The sequence below is a fragment of the Astatotilapia calliptera genome, chromosome 9 (genome assembly GCF_900246225.1).
Source record: "Astatotilapia calliptera chromosome 9, fAstCal1.2, whole genome shotgun sequence".
Classification (NCBI taxonomy): domain Eukaryota; kingdom Metazoa; phylum Chordata; class Actinopteri; order Cichliformes; family Cichlidae; genus Astatotilapia; species Astatotilapia calliptera.
Window position 1 is genome coordinate 13,559,446 of NC_039310.1, and position 17,467 is coordinate 13,576,912.

General features: G+C 40.3%; 1 protein-coding gene across 2 annotated transcripts in view; it reads left to right on the forward strand.

Moving 5' to 3' along the window:
• The window catches only part of LOC113029761 (myosin heavy chain, striated muscle-like), a 91,050-nt gene that overhangs the window by 66,197 nt on the left and 7,386 nt on the right, over positions 1–17,467 (forward strand). For both annotated transcript variants that reach the window (XM_026180757.1, XM_026180758.1), the window contains 5 exons: positions 1,266–1,356; positions 13,781–13,890; positions 14,221–14,295; positions 15,356–15,449; positions 15,547–15,587. In XM_026180757.1, coding sequence (XP_026036542.1) covers positions 1,266–1,356; positions 13,781–13,890; positions 14,221–14,295; positions 15,356–15,449; positions 15,547–15,587 — 411 coding nt within the window. The remainder of the gene's footprint in view (positions 1–1,265; positions 1,357–13,780; positions 13,891–14,220; positions 14,296–15,355; positions 15,450–15,546; positions 15,588–17,467) is intronic.

Consider the following 17,467-nt stretch of genomic DNA (forward strand, 5'->3'; position numbering starts at 1 on the left):
TTTGTCACCCTTCTGCTATCGGCCATCTCTTAATGCAACAGCTATCCGTGACATTTTTTATAAAGTAATCAAATATAATCTGAAATGACAAAACAAGTTTCCCCAGCCTTTCAAATCTAAAAATTTGATCTTCTATCATTTGGGGTTTGTCTTTCTGAGAGGATAAAACCTATAATCATGTGAAAACACTTTAGGTTTTGGGTCCTTGGGAACTGCTCTAGACAGTGTAAATAATTAAAAATGAAAGATAATTGGCAGATTAAACGATAATGAAAATAATAAGTTGTAGACAGAACAGACAAAAGTGGTAGTAAGTTAAAGTTGCATTTTTTTTAGCACTTAATAGACTGATTAATGAACTTAAGTATGAAGTATAAATCACATTCATCACCAGTGTTAGAAAGATTTAGTTGGGTAAATACTGGGCTTTCTATTAAGGTTTTGATATTTTTGGATGAGTCGTTTTAACACAGAAGCCAATAAAAACTAATAGACAGATGCTGACTTTGTGGTCTTTCCCTGCCTAGTCATTCTTTTTTTTTTAACTGTAAAATCAATAATATGCTAACTTCAGATTATGGTCAAAAAACTTTTGGCCGTAAAAGGCCCGGATGCTTTTACTATTCATAAAGTTGCAATTTCTCATTTTTATATCGGCTTTTTAGAGGTATGGGTCAAGAGCGGAGGGAAGGGGGGTTGTTTATGTGTGTGTGTGTGTGTATATATATATATATATACATATATACATATATATGTGTGTGTGTGTCTGTGTGGAGTGTTGGCGGAGGGGTGTCGAGGCCCGAGAGCGGCCGAAGTGAGGCTGTGGAGGGAGGTTTGTGGAAATGGTAATCATTTGTCGTATTGATTCGGCTGTAGCCAGGGCAGCCGGCACACACAGTCTCGCTCGCATACACGTACACACACACTCGTAGACACTGACTGACTCGCGCACGCACGGACGCACGGTGCGTGGCAGGAATAGACCCCTTCATATTGATCCCCTTCACATTCCCTTAGCTCGGCTGCCACACACACATACTCACACTTCACGGGGCCTGCGTTAAACACTAACGCGGATCGGGATTTTCTGTCTCTGTTTGTTTTTGCGCTAATGGAAATAATGTATTTGTAAAATACATTTGAATAATGAAATCAGTTTAACCAAAAACGAATTACTCACTTAAGCTGTGTTTTTGTTTTGTTTTTCGTTGATAAGCCTCGTCTTAGGATGATACTAAGCTCGGCTGTTTTGTTTTCGCTCGCAGGTCAATGGCTGCGGGGCTGAAGAAGGAGCTGACAGAGGCTGTCCATCAGAAACTCACAGCAGAGAGAGAGAAACAGGATGCATTGGACCAGGTGAAGAAATACGCACCAAACCTCAGTGACGCAGTCTTCCCAAATAATTTCAGGTGTTTGTTTAAAAAGGGCTCGGGGCACAACGCAGGTGAGGTGTTTGCTGAGAAGAAAATGAATTGATACTGTGTGTACATAAATTACAGCTATGCCAGGTTTTACCGCTTCATTATTTAAATGCGATTATCTAACTCTTCTACCAGTCAGCCTATTGATTTTTCTCACTGACCCATCTGGATGAAACATTTAAGCCAGGTGTACTGTACTACATAAACATGAATACTAATACTCATGATCTCCTCTATTCTCCCTTTCCCTTGAAGATCTTCCTTGCTGTTCCTTCTCTCCCTGCAACCCCCCCACCCCTTGCCTTTTTGATGATTAGTGGCATATATCCGGTGCTAGAGCCAGGATTATCTTGTCCAAGAAAGGGAGGGGTATATGCGGGACCTAAACCTAGCAAGGTGATTTGGAGCGTTAATTCCTAGGTGTAATATTCCCTGATATTCCCTAATGTTCTAGCTGGGAGCTGGGGGGAATCTCAAGGGAGAGCAGTTGTCAGAGCTGAGCTGCCGCTGTACAAAGGCAGAATGGATAATTAGGGCCATAGCCAGTGTAGGGAAGTGATGTTCATTTAGATTTGACAAACTCTGAATCCAGCCGTAAGCTTCCCCACACTACGGTGCTCTCTCATGCCTTGATTATGTGTTTTGTTCCCTTTTTTTACCTTCAAGTTTCTTCTTTATGTGTTTCATTTTCTCTTTCATGCCTTCTTTTCTTTCCCACTCTTGTTTTTCTGTCCTCTCTCACTCATGTGCTCTGTTGTTTTCTTCTCTTTTCATTTTGTTCCCCTTCACTCACTTTCCTTCACCTTACTCCGTTTTTTTCCTCCACTCTGTCCTTGTGAATAATGCAGTCCACATAACACGGCTCTCCTTTCTTCTGTTTAGTGCACCATGGCTTGACAATTGTGATAGCCCAGGGCCAGTAAGACACCAACTAAGGCCAGCTGATTGGTCAGTCACAAGCCATGTCAGCGCTCGCGAAGAGTTCTTCATCTATTTCACGAGTGTTGAAAACTCTTTCATGTCTGCCTTTGCTGCGTGGCTGGCTCTCTTTTCTCTGTTGTCTGTGATCAAAAATTTTGCATGACATTTGTCAGAGGTATGTCAGACTATTGATTGAAGCAGACGTGCCAATGACTGCTAGTGCAAGAATTATCAAGAAAAAAAAGGTCTCTTTCTTCTATAATAAAAGTTGCAATATTAAAGGATTTTTTTTTTCCTCATGCTGACACGTTTCGGGAAATTCCTCAAAAATATGGAAACATCTTATAAGATAAATAAGTTGTTTTTCTTCTCCCAGTCCCCATGGTTTTAATTTTATCTGCACTTAATCCATCAAGATGAAGTTTTCTTATTCTTATGGAAAAATTTAGCAATTAAATGTTCACAAATAAATACAGTAAATTCCTTTTCTTTCCATCATTAAAAAATACAGTTTCAAAAATAGACTGCTGTCTCACCGTAAGACGGCTCTGGGTTTGAATGCGGCGGCTGGGGCTTTTATGTGCAGGTTGCTGCATGTTCTCCCTGTGCCTGCATGGGTTCTCATCAGGTAGTCCAAAGACATGCATGTTAAGTTAAATGGGCTTCCAAATTAGCCGTAGGAGTGTAAGTGTGTGTCCGTGGTTGTCTGCTTCTCTGTGTAACCCCCTGTGATGTGACTGGCAACCTGTTCAAGGTGTTCTCTTCCTCTCACCCTATGACAGCTGGGAGAAGTTCCAGATCCCTGTGACTAAATTGAATAAGCGGTTAAGAAAATGGATGCATGAATGGAACATTTTAGGGTTTTTTTTTTTTGCTCATTGTGATTTATACTAAGCTGAAACATCTAGTGTTTGTTCTGCAAGTCTTGCAAAGTCAAGTTTAGTGTACTACTAAAGGTTTTTCTTCAGTTTACACTCTTGCAGTGGGGGCTGTTCACCAGCTGATAGTGCTGACAGTTCTATTGCCCAGTGCAGGGCCTGTAATCCTGGAGGACCCACACAGGAAACTTTGGGGTTTCAATGATGGAGCTGTTCCAGCGATCATCAGGGGGTATTTGGTGCGTTTAGACAATGATACAGATGAGCTTGGCGAGCTGATTAAGACCATTCTCTGAGGAAAAGCACAGAGTGTTGTGCCATGTACTATTTGGAGCACTGCAGTGAGATGTTGGTGCACATACTTAGTGGACCACAGTGTGACCTTACCTGGCTTCAAGACTTTTCGTGTGGACAGAGACATTAATCTTAGCGGTTAGAAGAAACGTGGAGGGATTGATATGCTACCTAAGAAGGAAAGTTTCTGTGGCTTGGATAGTGAACTGCTAGCTGTTGGAATGCATCCATAATACTTGCCAAGGGAATTCATCAGCGCTGTAATTGCTTGAATCTCATTGGAATCAACACACCGTTTGGATTTTTGGGTTCCTCGATGAGCTTATGCAGAGGTCATCAAAATGACTGTGGCTGTTGTGAATAGCTGTGGATAATTAATGGAAAGTACACCGCTTACTGGATATGCAGCTGAAAACCTTCTCTAGCATCTGTTTCAGCTTCGCTGCCACGGGGACAGCTAGCAATGCACCTTATATGACCGTACCCACGTTGATTTTTGATTTAAGTTCCTTATTTTATCATGTTTACTTTTGATTGATTCCCGTTTTTATCTATACAGTAATTTTTCAAGATACTTTTCTTTGTGATGTTTATTTATTTATTGAGCTAAGCGAGCTTTCATGTTTTAGCTGTTTGTTTAGCTAGGTCCCATTGCCTGGGAATAGAGGCCTCTGAGACCATTATCTAACTCATGTTGTAATCTGTGCCTGAGTTTGCAGTCTTCACACAGATTTTTGGACTAGTTGAACTGTAGGTTACTAAACTGCCTCAAATTGAAGCTTTTGTTTTTGGCATGAAGTACACATTAAACACACAATGAAAGCTGTGAAATGTCAACTCCTTGATTTTACTGTTAAGATTTCTTAAAGTGGACTTACTTGGCTGATCCAATCCCAAACTCCAGTTCCTTTTTTGTTTTTCTTTTATCCCACAACTTTGTGGACACAGGATTGCAAAACTGTGGGCACACTTTACAAGCTAGCCTGACTCTACGGGGCCTCCAAAGAACTGGGCTAGCTGTTTCCCTCTGTTTCCATACTTCATGCTAAGCTGAGCAAACAGGCTATAGCCCTATATTTAATGGATTAATATGAAAGTGTAAGAAATGTTCACATCCAGCTCTTACCCATCGCATCATAGTATTTCATCACAGCCTTTCAAGGAGCAACAGCCATGAGCATCTAATGACTAAGATAGTAAAGCAGACACTGCAAACCCCTATCAGGTGACCTTAATGGACTGACAAGTTAGATGAGTTCAGAATCTTGCCAATATCAATAATGGACTTCCTCTCTGGCCTTTTAGTATTAGGAGAAACAGAGTAGAGCCTTCTGGCATGGAACCTAAAGTCTGCTTTCCGCTTTAGTAACTAAAGTGGTAAAAGTTCATGCAGCCTAAGTAGTATGTGCATGTTTTGGCTTGTGGCTGAAACACATTGCTCAGCTAATAAAAATGCTCCCAATACTACCGGTGTTGTTGTAACTGTAACTGTAATGTTTCAGTAACCTTTGGGTTTAAGTTCAAGATACTGTATGAGCAAGTACAGTGATTACATCTGGTTGTAAATGATTCAGTTAATCACTCTAATACTTTTTTATTGTATGCATCAAAAAGTATGTATTTGTATATGTTATGCGCTCACTGACCCACCCTTGTTCACAATCCTTTGCATTTTTCCTTTGCATGCTTCGTGTCCTCCATCATTTCAAAAACCAATGAGCTTTTCAGTGAATTTGACTCCAAACTGTGTTTAAACACCTGTGTGATGGCCGTTGTGACTATGACTCCTTCATTAGGTCCCAATCTCGGTTATTGAGCGGCAGAAGATGAATTATCCAATGGTGAAAAAAAATCAAAGGGTTTGAAATGGTAAATGGTACTCTACAGTGGCTTATAGAGGAAATCTATATTACAAATTGCCTTGGTGCACAGAAGCTGAACCTCAGATAGCTCTGTCTTTTTCTCTATGTATGTCTTTGTATGCACAGTGTATACTACGTAGGTGTGCGCGAAAGAGTCTTGTTTGCGTTTTCTGGGTTTGTTTAGTATCTTTTTTCTGGTATCAAGTTAACGATTCGCATGTTAGTCAGTTTTGCACTTCCATGCATGCTGCTCAGGACATACACACACACACACACACACGAAGAGATACATGCACACTTTGCTTAGTCCTGTCCCTCTGCATGAGTCCAGTTCAAATACCAATCAGGGTAAAAATAAGGCATGTTTTTGTGATTGATCAGATCATCCCTCTTTCCTTCTCCCTCACATTTACTCAGCCATACACACAACACACACAATCATAGTCATTAGTGTGTTTACCTCAACTTCTTTGAGCATGAAGTTAAAGATTTCAAGCAGTTTTAATGAGAATTTGCAGAGAAGTTTTCAGATAGCAAAGTTTATAAGCATGTTTTCATGTTCTTAAACTTTTTTAGTTGCCCAAATATCTTTACAACTATTGATGTCATCTGTACAAATACAATTAGACAGTAGATTTTAATCACTCTGAGTCAGCGGGGCGCTTGCCTAGTGATTACAGAGAGAAGTCTGGTCCCTTGTTAATATCCTTGCGAAAAACATAGAACTGCCAAAAAAAAAAAAGGGAACAAAGAGTCATCCTGCTACCTCCTGTTACCACCTTTTCCCACAATGAATCATTAGGCAGTATTTAACTGCATACAAATTCTGTTATGAAGTATTTTTTGGGGGGGGGGGGCGTAAAATACAAAGTTGCATCTGAATGTGTAAAAATACTTTGTAGATTTGTACCAATCAGTGTGTGAATGCACAATATAAATTTAAGTTGCGCAAGGGTGTGTTGAATGTCGCTATAATGTGCAGTTAGGTCCACGTAATATTGGAATTTCCCTAAACATAATCTTTTAATAGTTGTATGACTAAAGTCAGCATGAACTGTATTAACCAATGAGGATGTGTCACAGGGTGAGAGGTGAGCGCAGTCCTTCATAGGGCTAACTCAGAGAGACGGACCACCATTCATGCTCACATTTACACCTACAGCCAATTTATAATTACCAATTAACCTCACAATCATGTCTTTGTAGCGTGGGAGCTGACAGTGCTAAACACTGCATCAACCAAGCTGATATTGCACTGAAAATAAAAGCCACACCAGCTCTGCAACAACATTATTTTGGAGATGAAGTTATATGGAAATCGCAGGAAAATGAGTATGAAGAAGGCTTGGAAGCATACAACTTCATCTGTAAAGTGTGGTGGAAGCAGTGTGACACACTGACATACATATCTTCCAGCAGCGCTGGATCACTGCTGTTTATTGATGATGTGACAGAAGACGGAACTGTATAGGGATACACTATCTGCTTGGTTTCAGCTGTACTGGAGCGAAGTTGACTAGATGGCATTTCAAAGGAGAGATGGACAGTGGCCCAAAACACAATCTAAAAGCAACCTGGGAGTTTTTAAAGGTAAAGAACTGGAATAATCTGCATTAGCAGAGTCAGTCATGTGATCTAAATCCAGTTGAGGTACATTTTATAGGATAACTGTAATGAAGGTCTGGGAAGTTTTTCCCCCAAAAGCCATTGTTTTGTCTTTTTATGTCAATCCAGCCATCATTGTCTGCAATATAATATTTTAAAACATATTTAAATTAAGGGTTTTAATTATTAATATATGGTTTTGGTTGATTTATATGTGATTTATACTTCAGTGAGAACAAACAACCCCTGGATTAACACGGAAGAGCTTTATGCAAATGTACAGTTTATAAGGTTGGGAAACCTGCAGTCAGCTGAGACTGAAGAAGTCACTTGGATGAGTGACGAAACGTTTCTCCCACTGAAAACGCTACATCCAGATGAACAGAATCAACTGTCTGGGACTCGACTGCTAGAATTAGGGCCTTATTCATTTGTTTTGCCAATATGTTTTTGTAAATTTGTGGTCCTAACTGCTTAATAGAAATTTTCCATCAAATCATGTCATCCAGTACTCGTGCGTTCTCACCCCAGGGCAACAAATACTGCTATTCTGTTGCTGGCACAGAAATGCGGACAGGTATAGCCATAGCAACACCGGACGGACATGGATAAGTAATGTTTCTCTTTTAAAAAGTCCACATTTGAAGGTCTAGGCACCAAAGACTGGTTGTTTAGATTCATGGCTTCACAAAACACCCATATTTGAAATCCTGGAAATGAGAAAAAATATTTTTTAAAGCAATATGGAAAGATTTTCTCATTTGAGCCAGAAAAAGTCACAATAGGACCACTCAAACTAGTTTCAACTGCGTAACTTTTTGTTTCCAGATTTTTGTAAAAAAAACCAAAACAGCATGTTGTATGTGCAAGCCTGTAAATATCTTTGTGGTTTTTGTTTGCAATCTGGCTAAGTGGATGCAAAACAAACGTGTTGTATTTCAAATTTTAGAGACACTTGAGATGTCGGTTCGCCGTAACGGTTGTAGCTGTTCACTGATCTCACTCATTATACCTGATAGAAGCCCCCAAGCCTGGACTAATTAGCTCAGAACGACCTGCGCTTGATCACCATTTTCACACACAAACATACACACACATGGCGAAATGAGGACAGACAAATGAAGCTCATTTGTTTAGTTGATGAATAAAGAGAAGTTGCCCAATTGTCTGACTGTTAAACCATGGAATGGACTTTGTATTTGCACAGTGTGTGTGCATGTGTGTCCCATCACCATCCCACACAGCTCATTAAGCTACACTGTTGTAATTCATTTGAGAGATGGAAAGGACAGTCAAGCAGGAAAACTAACCATGTTTTTTCCCCTCGCATGTTGTTGCTATAACTTTTCACGTCCTTCTTAGCTGTCACCCAATATCCTTCTTTACCAAAGAAGGCTGTACGTTTGTGTTTCTGTCTCAGTACAAAACCATGAAAAGTTCCTGTACAGACGGGTTCATAGAGGTGACATATGGCAGGAAGAATTTAGTCTCAGACTGGAAGGAAGAGGCGATAAGAAAAAGGTGTATTGAAAGGGTTTTTTTTCTCCTCCTTGCTGTCACCTTTGGTTTTTGTTTTATTGATAATGTGTTGGATTTCTTAAGCTTTTCGTTCAAGCACAAAATAGGCAGACTCACATCAGTCATAGCTCTTTTATTTTATTTCATTTCATGTTTTACTTTATAAACAGTTTGTCACCTTGGTCAAGATTTACAACACTTTTAAAACGAGTGGAAATTAGTTTGGTTTTTTTTAATAAATCAAACATGAGAGTGTTTAATTAATCAAATAAAAGTAAGGGAAAATACTAATACTGCAATTATTCAAGGTTAACATCTAATTATTTCACCTTGGCAACAAGGTTTAGCTCTGCTAAATTCGCCCTCACAGATTCCAAGAGTTGTGTTGTGTCACTCTATTACAAGCTGTGTTGTGTGATAGCCCCACGTCGCTGAGTTTTCAGCTACCACACTGGACTAAGAGCATCCATGAGGAGATTGACCTTGGCACATTTTTATTTATTAGTCATCGTGTGTGGATCTGTGTGTGTGTTTGCGTGTGCAGGAGAACATAATGAATTATGTATAAATGCCTTGCAGTTAAAAAGCAAACCACGTACTGCAATGTATGCTATATTTATCCATCCATCCATTTTCTGCCGATTATCTGGGTGCAGATCATGGCGGCAGCGGCCTAAGTAGAGACACACACCTTTGGCAGCATGTTCCAGCTCTTCCAGTTTCCACACCAGCTGTGAGATGTAATCTCTCCAGCATGGCCTCGGTCTTCCCCGCGGCTTCCAAGCAATCACCTAGAAGGCATTCAGGAAGCATCCTAGCCTGTTGACCGGCCCACCTTAACAGTTTCCTTTCGATGTGAACGAGTTATGCTGAGGTTCTTAGAATATTTTTAAGGGAGATCCAAACCACCCCTTGGAGGAAGCTTATTACCACCATGATCTCATTCTCTCGGTCACTACCTAGAGCTCACGTGTGTAGGTTTGGGTAGAAATGTAGATCGAGTGGTAAATCAACAGCTTTGCTTCTTTGCTCAGCTCTCTCTTCGCCACAATGGACCGCTACAGCATCCGCATCACTGCAGACTTCACACCAACCCGTCTGTCAATCTCCCGCTCCCCTCTCCCCCAAGATGCTTTGGGGCAGCGCCTCCTCCCCGTAACTCTGTGCTTTGCCAAACTCATCACTGAAACAAAACAGCACGGATGCACCTCAGACCCTAAAATTGCTCTTTTGTTTTGCTGCTGTTATTTAAGCACTTGTGCGACCCGGTCAGCCGGACAACTAAACACCACTCATTGTGCTATTGCGAATCCCTTCAATCCATAACGCATTTACAGTTTTCTGTTGTTTGACTTTTTCATCAAACGTAGACTTTTTCTTTTTCTTTTTTAGACGCTGCACGACAATATTTGCACATTTCTTTTTCTTTTTTTTGTCAGTAATCCTGTTACGCCTCAAGGACTAGCTTACCCTCCTTTATACAGGATCTGTGGAATAAAAGTGCAAAATTGAATTATTTCTAAGGTTGGATGTTGTTTGATATTATATTAGTGCTGGCGTATTGACTGAACTTGGTAAAATATTTCCATTGTATGCCTTACAAGTTTAAACTTATTTTCTACTGATTCCTGAAGGGGCTTGTGAAACTTCAACCAAGGCTGGTTATGTAGCTGTGCACACACAGGCTAGATGCAAGACAGAGGATTTCAGTAATGGCAACCACTGATAAACAACCCAGCAGCATGCGTAGGAGAGTGTGTGATGAAAGGAATCGGGGAAAAGGAGTCAGGCCACGCAGCAGCAGACGAAGGTAATTAAAGAAGCCATCATCAGCATCATTAATATGCTAGATCTGCTGTGGCCCACTGACTAGTCTAATGGAGAACATGTCATCATCGTCACCATTAGGGAGAGTGGGACACACATAAACACACGCACACACTGTCTTAATGTTGGGTCACGCCACGATTACCACCATTAAGCCTAGAGTGAGAAGGCCTGCTTAGGAAGCCTCATTCTCTTTTACCATCATACATGCACGCATACAGTGCACACACAGAGCCCCGCACGCACTTGTGGATCTTTAATTCAGACCATGTGAGTGATAAGTATGCATATTTAAGTGATGTCAGGCCTGTTGGGTCTTTTAATTAGACAGAATGAATGAATGTTTTATAAAAACGTGTTTAACAATAAATGTGTTCATTAATTTGATGAGAGGATGTGCTCTGATGAGCTGAGTGGAACAGAGTAATGGCTCATATTCGGCTCTAGCGGTTTGATGGTTGTAGAAGCAACAACTAGGCTATCTGTTTCTGATTTTATACTCATTTTTATGTTCCTCTCATTACCAAGAAAAGTCTGCTTTGACGCATGTTTATCCCCTGACCTTGGACGGTTTGTTGGCTTTTAGTGAAAATACACTTTTGTCCAATGCGCTTTTCTATTCTCCATGGAGAATAGAAAAGATGGAAAATCTATTAACTTCTAAAGTCTCTACAATCATTTGCTCTCTTTCTTTTCTTTCTTCCTTTTATATTTTCCATCTGCAGGTATGCTTTCAGGTTTGTCATGAAAGTTCATTCAGATGTATAGGTTCAGAAAAAAATGTTGGAGTCCAGCAAAGTCTAGCTTGCATCTATTGAAAAGCATAGGCTGGAACGACTCGGGCATTTTTTTTTCTTCTTCTTCTTTTTTCTTTTTGGTAGGATAAATAAAAAAAATAATTAATTAAAAAAGAAATGGTACAGCAGCTGTAAAGATTTGAAATCTTTCACCAGCGCAGGAGTAGTCAACTCATATTCTGGAGTATAAAGCTGAAAGGACAAGAGGTATCACCAAACTTGGTTATAAATGCATTTTGTTGCCCCTTTTAGCCCCCATCATCTGCTAAAATATTTGTGCAACAAAACCAATCTAAATGTTAAGCAGGTGTGCTGACTTACTTCTCCCCACTGTTGCAGTGGCACCTCCTTGTCCCCCCCCCCACACCATCCGTTTTCTACAAATGTCCCTCCCTCTTTCTCACAAACCCTTCTCTCTGCCTCCCTTGACACTGCTGGAAACAGAGTGATGATGTGTAATTTAGACCTAATCGCAACATCAGAGTTGTGCTGCGATTTACATCCCTCCACTAGCTGAGCCAGTCAGACATTCAGGAGGGAGATGTTAATGTGAGACCGCAGGTAATTACTGTCATTACAGCATGCCGCAGATCCTGCCAGTGTACGTGCGCCCATGTGTTGCGTGGGTGGGTGTTATTTGATCTTTTGAATGGTATAGCTTGATATATTTGCGCTTATAATTAATATGGGTGTGTTAATATGCGGGGGTTTTGCCAAGACGGCTTAAACAGAACTTTTTTCATGTGAATATGCGTCAGAGCACGAGACAAAACACAAGATGAAGTCACAAACAGTGACAATATTTACTCCACTGTTAATGTAATTACAATCGATAGCCTGACTCAGTTTATTCTTCAAAATTGAATGATTTGCTTGATGTAATTTCACCGATCCCACGGTTTCTCTTCAGCGCTTATTTGCTGAAATGCAACCCTTCCTTAATCCAATCCTAATTAAAAGCGCAATTTTTCATCATGTTACGCAAACTGAATTATTAATTATGTGTCACTGGTGTCTTCACAGCCTCATTGCTTACTCTTATGCATGTCAGTTCTGTTTTTTTCAGTGGATGCATAAGGTATTAAACAAATGAGTGTCTCATGGATTTCCTTGTGTTGCAACATATTTGAATTTTTACAGTGAAAGAAAAACAAAACCCGATGTGTTGTCTGCTGCTTCGTATTTTCTTGTGCAGGTGAAAAATTCATCAGCTTTAGAAGTTGTAAACTTTTGAACTGGTGCCTCTGTTTGTAGCCCTGGGCTGACTGACTTCTGTCAGATAAACTCGTTAATATTTTAAAAACCTTGACCTCAGGCAACTAACAGTGTGGGTTTTTTTCTGTTTTCCTGCAGCCCACCTGGATATGGGCAAAACATATTTAATGGATGCTCAATCATCAGGAAACAGATGCCGAGTTCTGAAAGTTTTTGGACGCTACAGACAATAATCTCTTTTATTTTTAATGCTGATAGTTTTTTGTTGGCTAATCATTGCCTCCTTCACTTTTCACTACCATTATTTGTCCTGTTATGCTCACTTGAAGTCACTGGATGATAAAATGAATTATAATGATTCTTAATCACTTTTCTTTGTTTGATTGCTCGGGAATACAATTTCTTTCGCAACAACAGAATCAGTCTTATCTATGTGTTAAATTTAAATCTTCTTTAACTTTCTGGAAACACGTTGGCAATATAAAATAATAAAATATATATTTTGTGCACGTGTGAGATTGAAAATACACATGCAGATATACACACAGATGCACACCGTGCTTGATTCATCTCATACCTGCAGTTGATATTTTGACATTTCGGGTTAATCATTTGACATTTTTATAAACTTAAATCACGGCCCACATATTGGAAACTTTTTCTGTGTTTGCTCAAGTCTTTGTGGGAAGATGGTATGGCATATCAAGGTGTTTCTATGGCGATAAGGGTAATATGTCAGGGTCCCCAGAGTTTAGGCCTGGAAAGGTCCTGACTGATAAGCAGAATGAAAAAGTCAGCAGTTTGGCCAGTGCCATCCAGTCCCTGTTAACCCCACACCCATCTTTTCCCTTTCTCCAATCTCGCCTCCAGTCTGCTTCTGCCCCTCCACCCACCCACCAAATCCTCCATCTCCCCTCCCGCCTGCTTAATACCTCACCTTGCTATTTATACCTGTGTCTGCAAATGCCATCTCTTTCATCCTCCATTATTCTCCATTTACCTAATTTTTCTCTTGTGTTGCCATTATGCTCTATTTTTGACATTTAGTCTCACCCTTTTTGCACCCCCTCTATTTAAAGCATTACTTACCCTGCTTTTTAGCTTTTCTTTAATCACACCTTTGCTCCCCTCCACCCCACATTCATATTTAATATGATGTTTGCATCTGAGCGTGTGCACAGGCGTGTCTGTTTACAAGACAGAGACATGCAGTCCATAAATGTGTGAAGCTGCAGGATGTTAATATTTTTAAAAAATACTTTAAGCTGCTAACCTGTTTAAATTACTTGGGATTTGGTTAGCGTGAATATCGGTGTGTACTTCACTAATCTGCTGGGTAAAGTATAGAAAAGTGGGCAGTATATCTGCAATAAGGAAATGCTGAAAAGATTGCAACTGCTTAAGTTTTGATGGATAATTCTTGGCTACTGTATCGACTGTAGGTGATCACGCTCCGGTCAGAGATGGAGGGGACGCGGTCTGACAATGCAAAGCTTCTGCACGAGAGCCAGCTGGTCATGACTAATGTCAACCTTTGGATCACTGAGCAAAAGTATGGACACTCCCAACATGTTTTTTGTGAATTTAAAAAATAAAAACAGAGGATTTAAGGAAATAAAAGGAAGTTATTAATGTTTTCTTAGTTGGCACATGCTATAAAATATGTGTGTATCATATAGTGTACTGTTATGTGTAGCTACAGTTCAAGGTCAATCTACAAAATACTTTATGTTGTAGAAAATATTGATTTTATATATTTAAACCTGTTTAATGGTGCATTTTGATCTATTTGTTTATATTCAAACAACTAAAGGACAGCCAAAAACTGTTGATGTGTTAGTTTGTGTAGAATTACATTAAAAAATGTGTCTTCCTTACTAAGGGCTTCCAGTGAGAGCATTATTGCCCAGATTAAAGCCCAAAACAAAGCTCTGCTTGTCATCACTAAAGAGAAAGAGTAAGTATATTTGGCACAGCGATATTTTTCAGTAGCTAGATTTGTTTGCGTTTGTAGACAAGTATGTTCGAATGAATGCGTTTCAACCCTGTACATCGCTTTATTTAGGGAATATGACTGAAGATGGTTGGCGGTGGTTTGGAAGTGAGGCAGCATGAAGTGTGTCTGTGTACGTGTGTGTGTGTGCATATGCTGAGGTGATTCAGGTAGACTCCCTGACATACTCACACCTGACAGTGTTTCTGTTTAGTCATGTCTCATAAATACACGCATACATGGGCGTGACATATTCTTCATGCCAGAGATCAAAGCTGTCTAGCTATAGTGCCATACGTTCATAATCCCCACCCAGCACCACCGTAACCATGTTCTCCTCTGTCTCCACTCACACGTGTCCTCGTTCATGTGTGCTCGTGTGTGCTTATGTTTTTGTCATGTTATCATGTGGCTCTTGTGCATAACAGACTCCATACACCTTTGTCGAAATCACATCTCCCTCAATGGTTCCTTTTCATAATGAACACAGTCCAAGTCCAAGTTCAACTTTATTGTCACTTCAACCATATACAGTTTAAAAATACACAGTGAGGCGAAACAACGTTCCTCCAGGAACCAAGGTGCTACAAGACAAGTTAGTGCAAAAAAAATAATAATATATAATATATCTAGTAATAATATTGTGCAAAAGAGCAATATTCCCTAACCGGAAAATGTCTGCTTCCTGCCCCCCTGCAAATAAAACAATTTCAGAATTCTTAATAGGTCTGAAATTGGTGGGCACAGCAAGATACTGAAATAGATAGTCACTAGGGTAAGTGATAAATGCTGTGCAAAAAGAATTGTGTTATAATGGACTACAGTATATGCGTGTATGCGATGATGTCTGAACTGCTAGTTAAAGGCTGCTCTGGAAAAGAGAGAAACGCGGTCATCACTGGTGTTGCTTGAAAGACTATTTTGTCAGCAATGTTAACAAGAGTCTCTTGATGATAATAGGTGTCTGCTATTCTTCATCTCTATTTATATTTCTCTGTTTAACGCGTCTCTCTGCTTTTGTCAGATGCCTTCAGGAGGCTAATGACACACTGAAGGCGGAGGTAAAGAGACTGAAAGAAGCGGTGGATGAGAAGGAGAAAGACATGGAACTCTTCAAGGTGAACAGGGGCAGAGTGGAAAAGCAATGAACTACAAATAAGGAGATACAAGAGCGAGTCAATCATAAACAGGTTTGTTTTTTATAATTGTTTGCAGGCCCATCTCCGGGACTGGGGAGTACAGCAAGACAGGAAAACGTGAGTCATCTACATTTATGTGGGCACGTGTATGTGTGTGTGTGTGACCACACATTTAAAGGCATACGTTTGTTTGCATTCAGCAGCTGATCAAAGTTTAGCATGTAACAAAAGCCACCACGTTTGGCTCTTTCGCACACAATCTGGTCGGAACAAAGCTGATGATGATAGTAACAGCAGGAGTGCCAAGTTGTGAATGAAACGCCCCGCGGGCCCGGCCACCTGTGCGTAGCAGTGCCCGTGTGTGCGCACGTGCTGCTGTTTTATTTCTTCTTCGTCAATCTGAATATGTTATTCATGCTGGGCCTTTAACAATGATTACACTTCAATCAAGTGCCCATCCTCTCCTGCTTGCCACCCCCGTGGCTGCCAAATAGCATTCATCAATAGAGAGGAGATATATTTATTATGTTCATTAAGCCAATGAAAACGAACGTGGCACAGATGGGATTGGGTGTAGGATGGAAGTGAGAAAAGAGGGTGCGCGCGTACGGGAAAGGGGGTGTTTGTGGGGGCACCTGCCTGCAGCGCTTCTCCCCATACCCCAAGTGTGAGCCCCCCTAAGGTACCCCTCATTAACAGCTCCCCCGCCCACGCCCCATTCTAACCTCACCCCGTTTTTTTTTTTTAACATGTGCTCATGTTGCACCCCTCCCCTAACAAACCACCAGACTCTGTTTCCAAAACGGATCAGATTTGTTTTGACTGGGGTAGGTTTCCAGTGCTATTCAAAGCTGTCAGTCATTTTAATGATATCATTAAGGGGCCGCGACAGAAAGATGAATCGCTTTTCTTTGTCTTTCCCTCATAATTGCGAATGAGCAAGTGAGAGGGACAGAGTGAGAGAGGCAGTTCATATAGATGTATGCATAAGAGAGGGTTTTGATTGAGCGAATATAATAACACGGAACGAGATAAAAACAGTGAATGAAAGCCTCTTCCATTGTGTCACCCCCATCCAGCCCCTCTTCCTCCTTTGCCCCCCTTTTTTATTCCATTCCTTCATTATGTTGATTCCTAATTTATTTTATTTTATTAGTATGCCCACACCTTCCCCCACACTCGCACCTACCAAAAAATGCCATATGTGTTAAAATTGCACTTCTATAAAGCAATAGATAATGTCATGATTGCAAGGCAGCCGTATACATTCAGAGTGTAAATTTCATTACTAGTGGGACAGGGGGTATCTTAACAATGTCTGTCTGCTGTCACTATCACTGACAGCAGTCAACACGGGGTGAAGGTTTTGTCATTAGATATGCCTTTATTAAAGAAATTTATTATGATTACCTGACCTACTGTTATAAAGCTGCTTGAATGAGAAGGCCTTTCATTGCATTTGTTATTTTGTGAAAAAGTAAAGCCCACAGGGAGGCGCGGAGAGGCCTGATGGAGGGGACCGCAATTGTGTTAGCTCGGTAAACGAAATTTTCTGCATTTCTCAACCTCAACAAATTACGTAAAACTCAACAAATTACGCAAAACTGAAGCTTTTTTACATGCAAATATAAATCTTAAGAGTCAAAAATGATATTGGCATATTTATTTGCATTTTCTGCTCAAAATCCACCTAGTGGATGAAGGATAAGGAAATCTCCAAGCATCAGCCAACTCGTAGCTCAATTTGCTGCCATAACGGACGGGAAAACTTAGATTTAGACACGCAGATCTAATAAGCGCTTGTTAATAAGGTGATGTTTTGACAAAAAGCATGTCTGTCTGAGCAGACATTTTTGTGTAACGGTGTTTACACTACATCGTGTCTATCCAAATCCATTTAGTAGCCGTTTCTGTAATCCTCGTCAGCAGCTGTTTTCCAGATGTTGTAGAATTGTAGATGTTCAAATATATATTTTTCTTGCACTGTAATCCCTTAA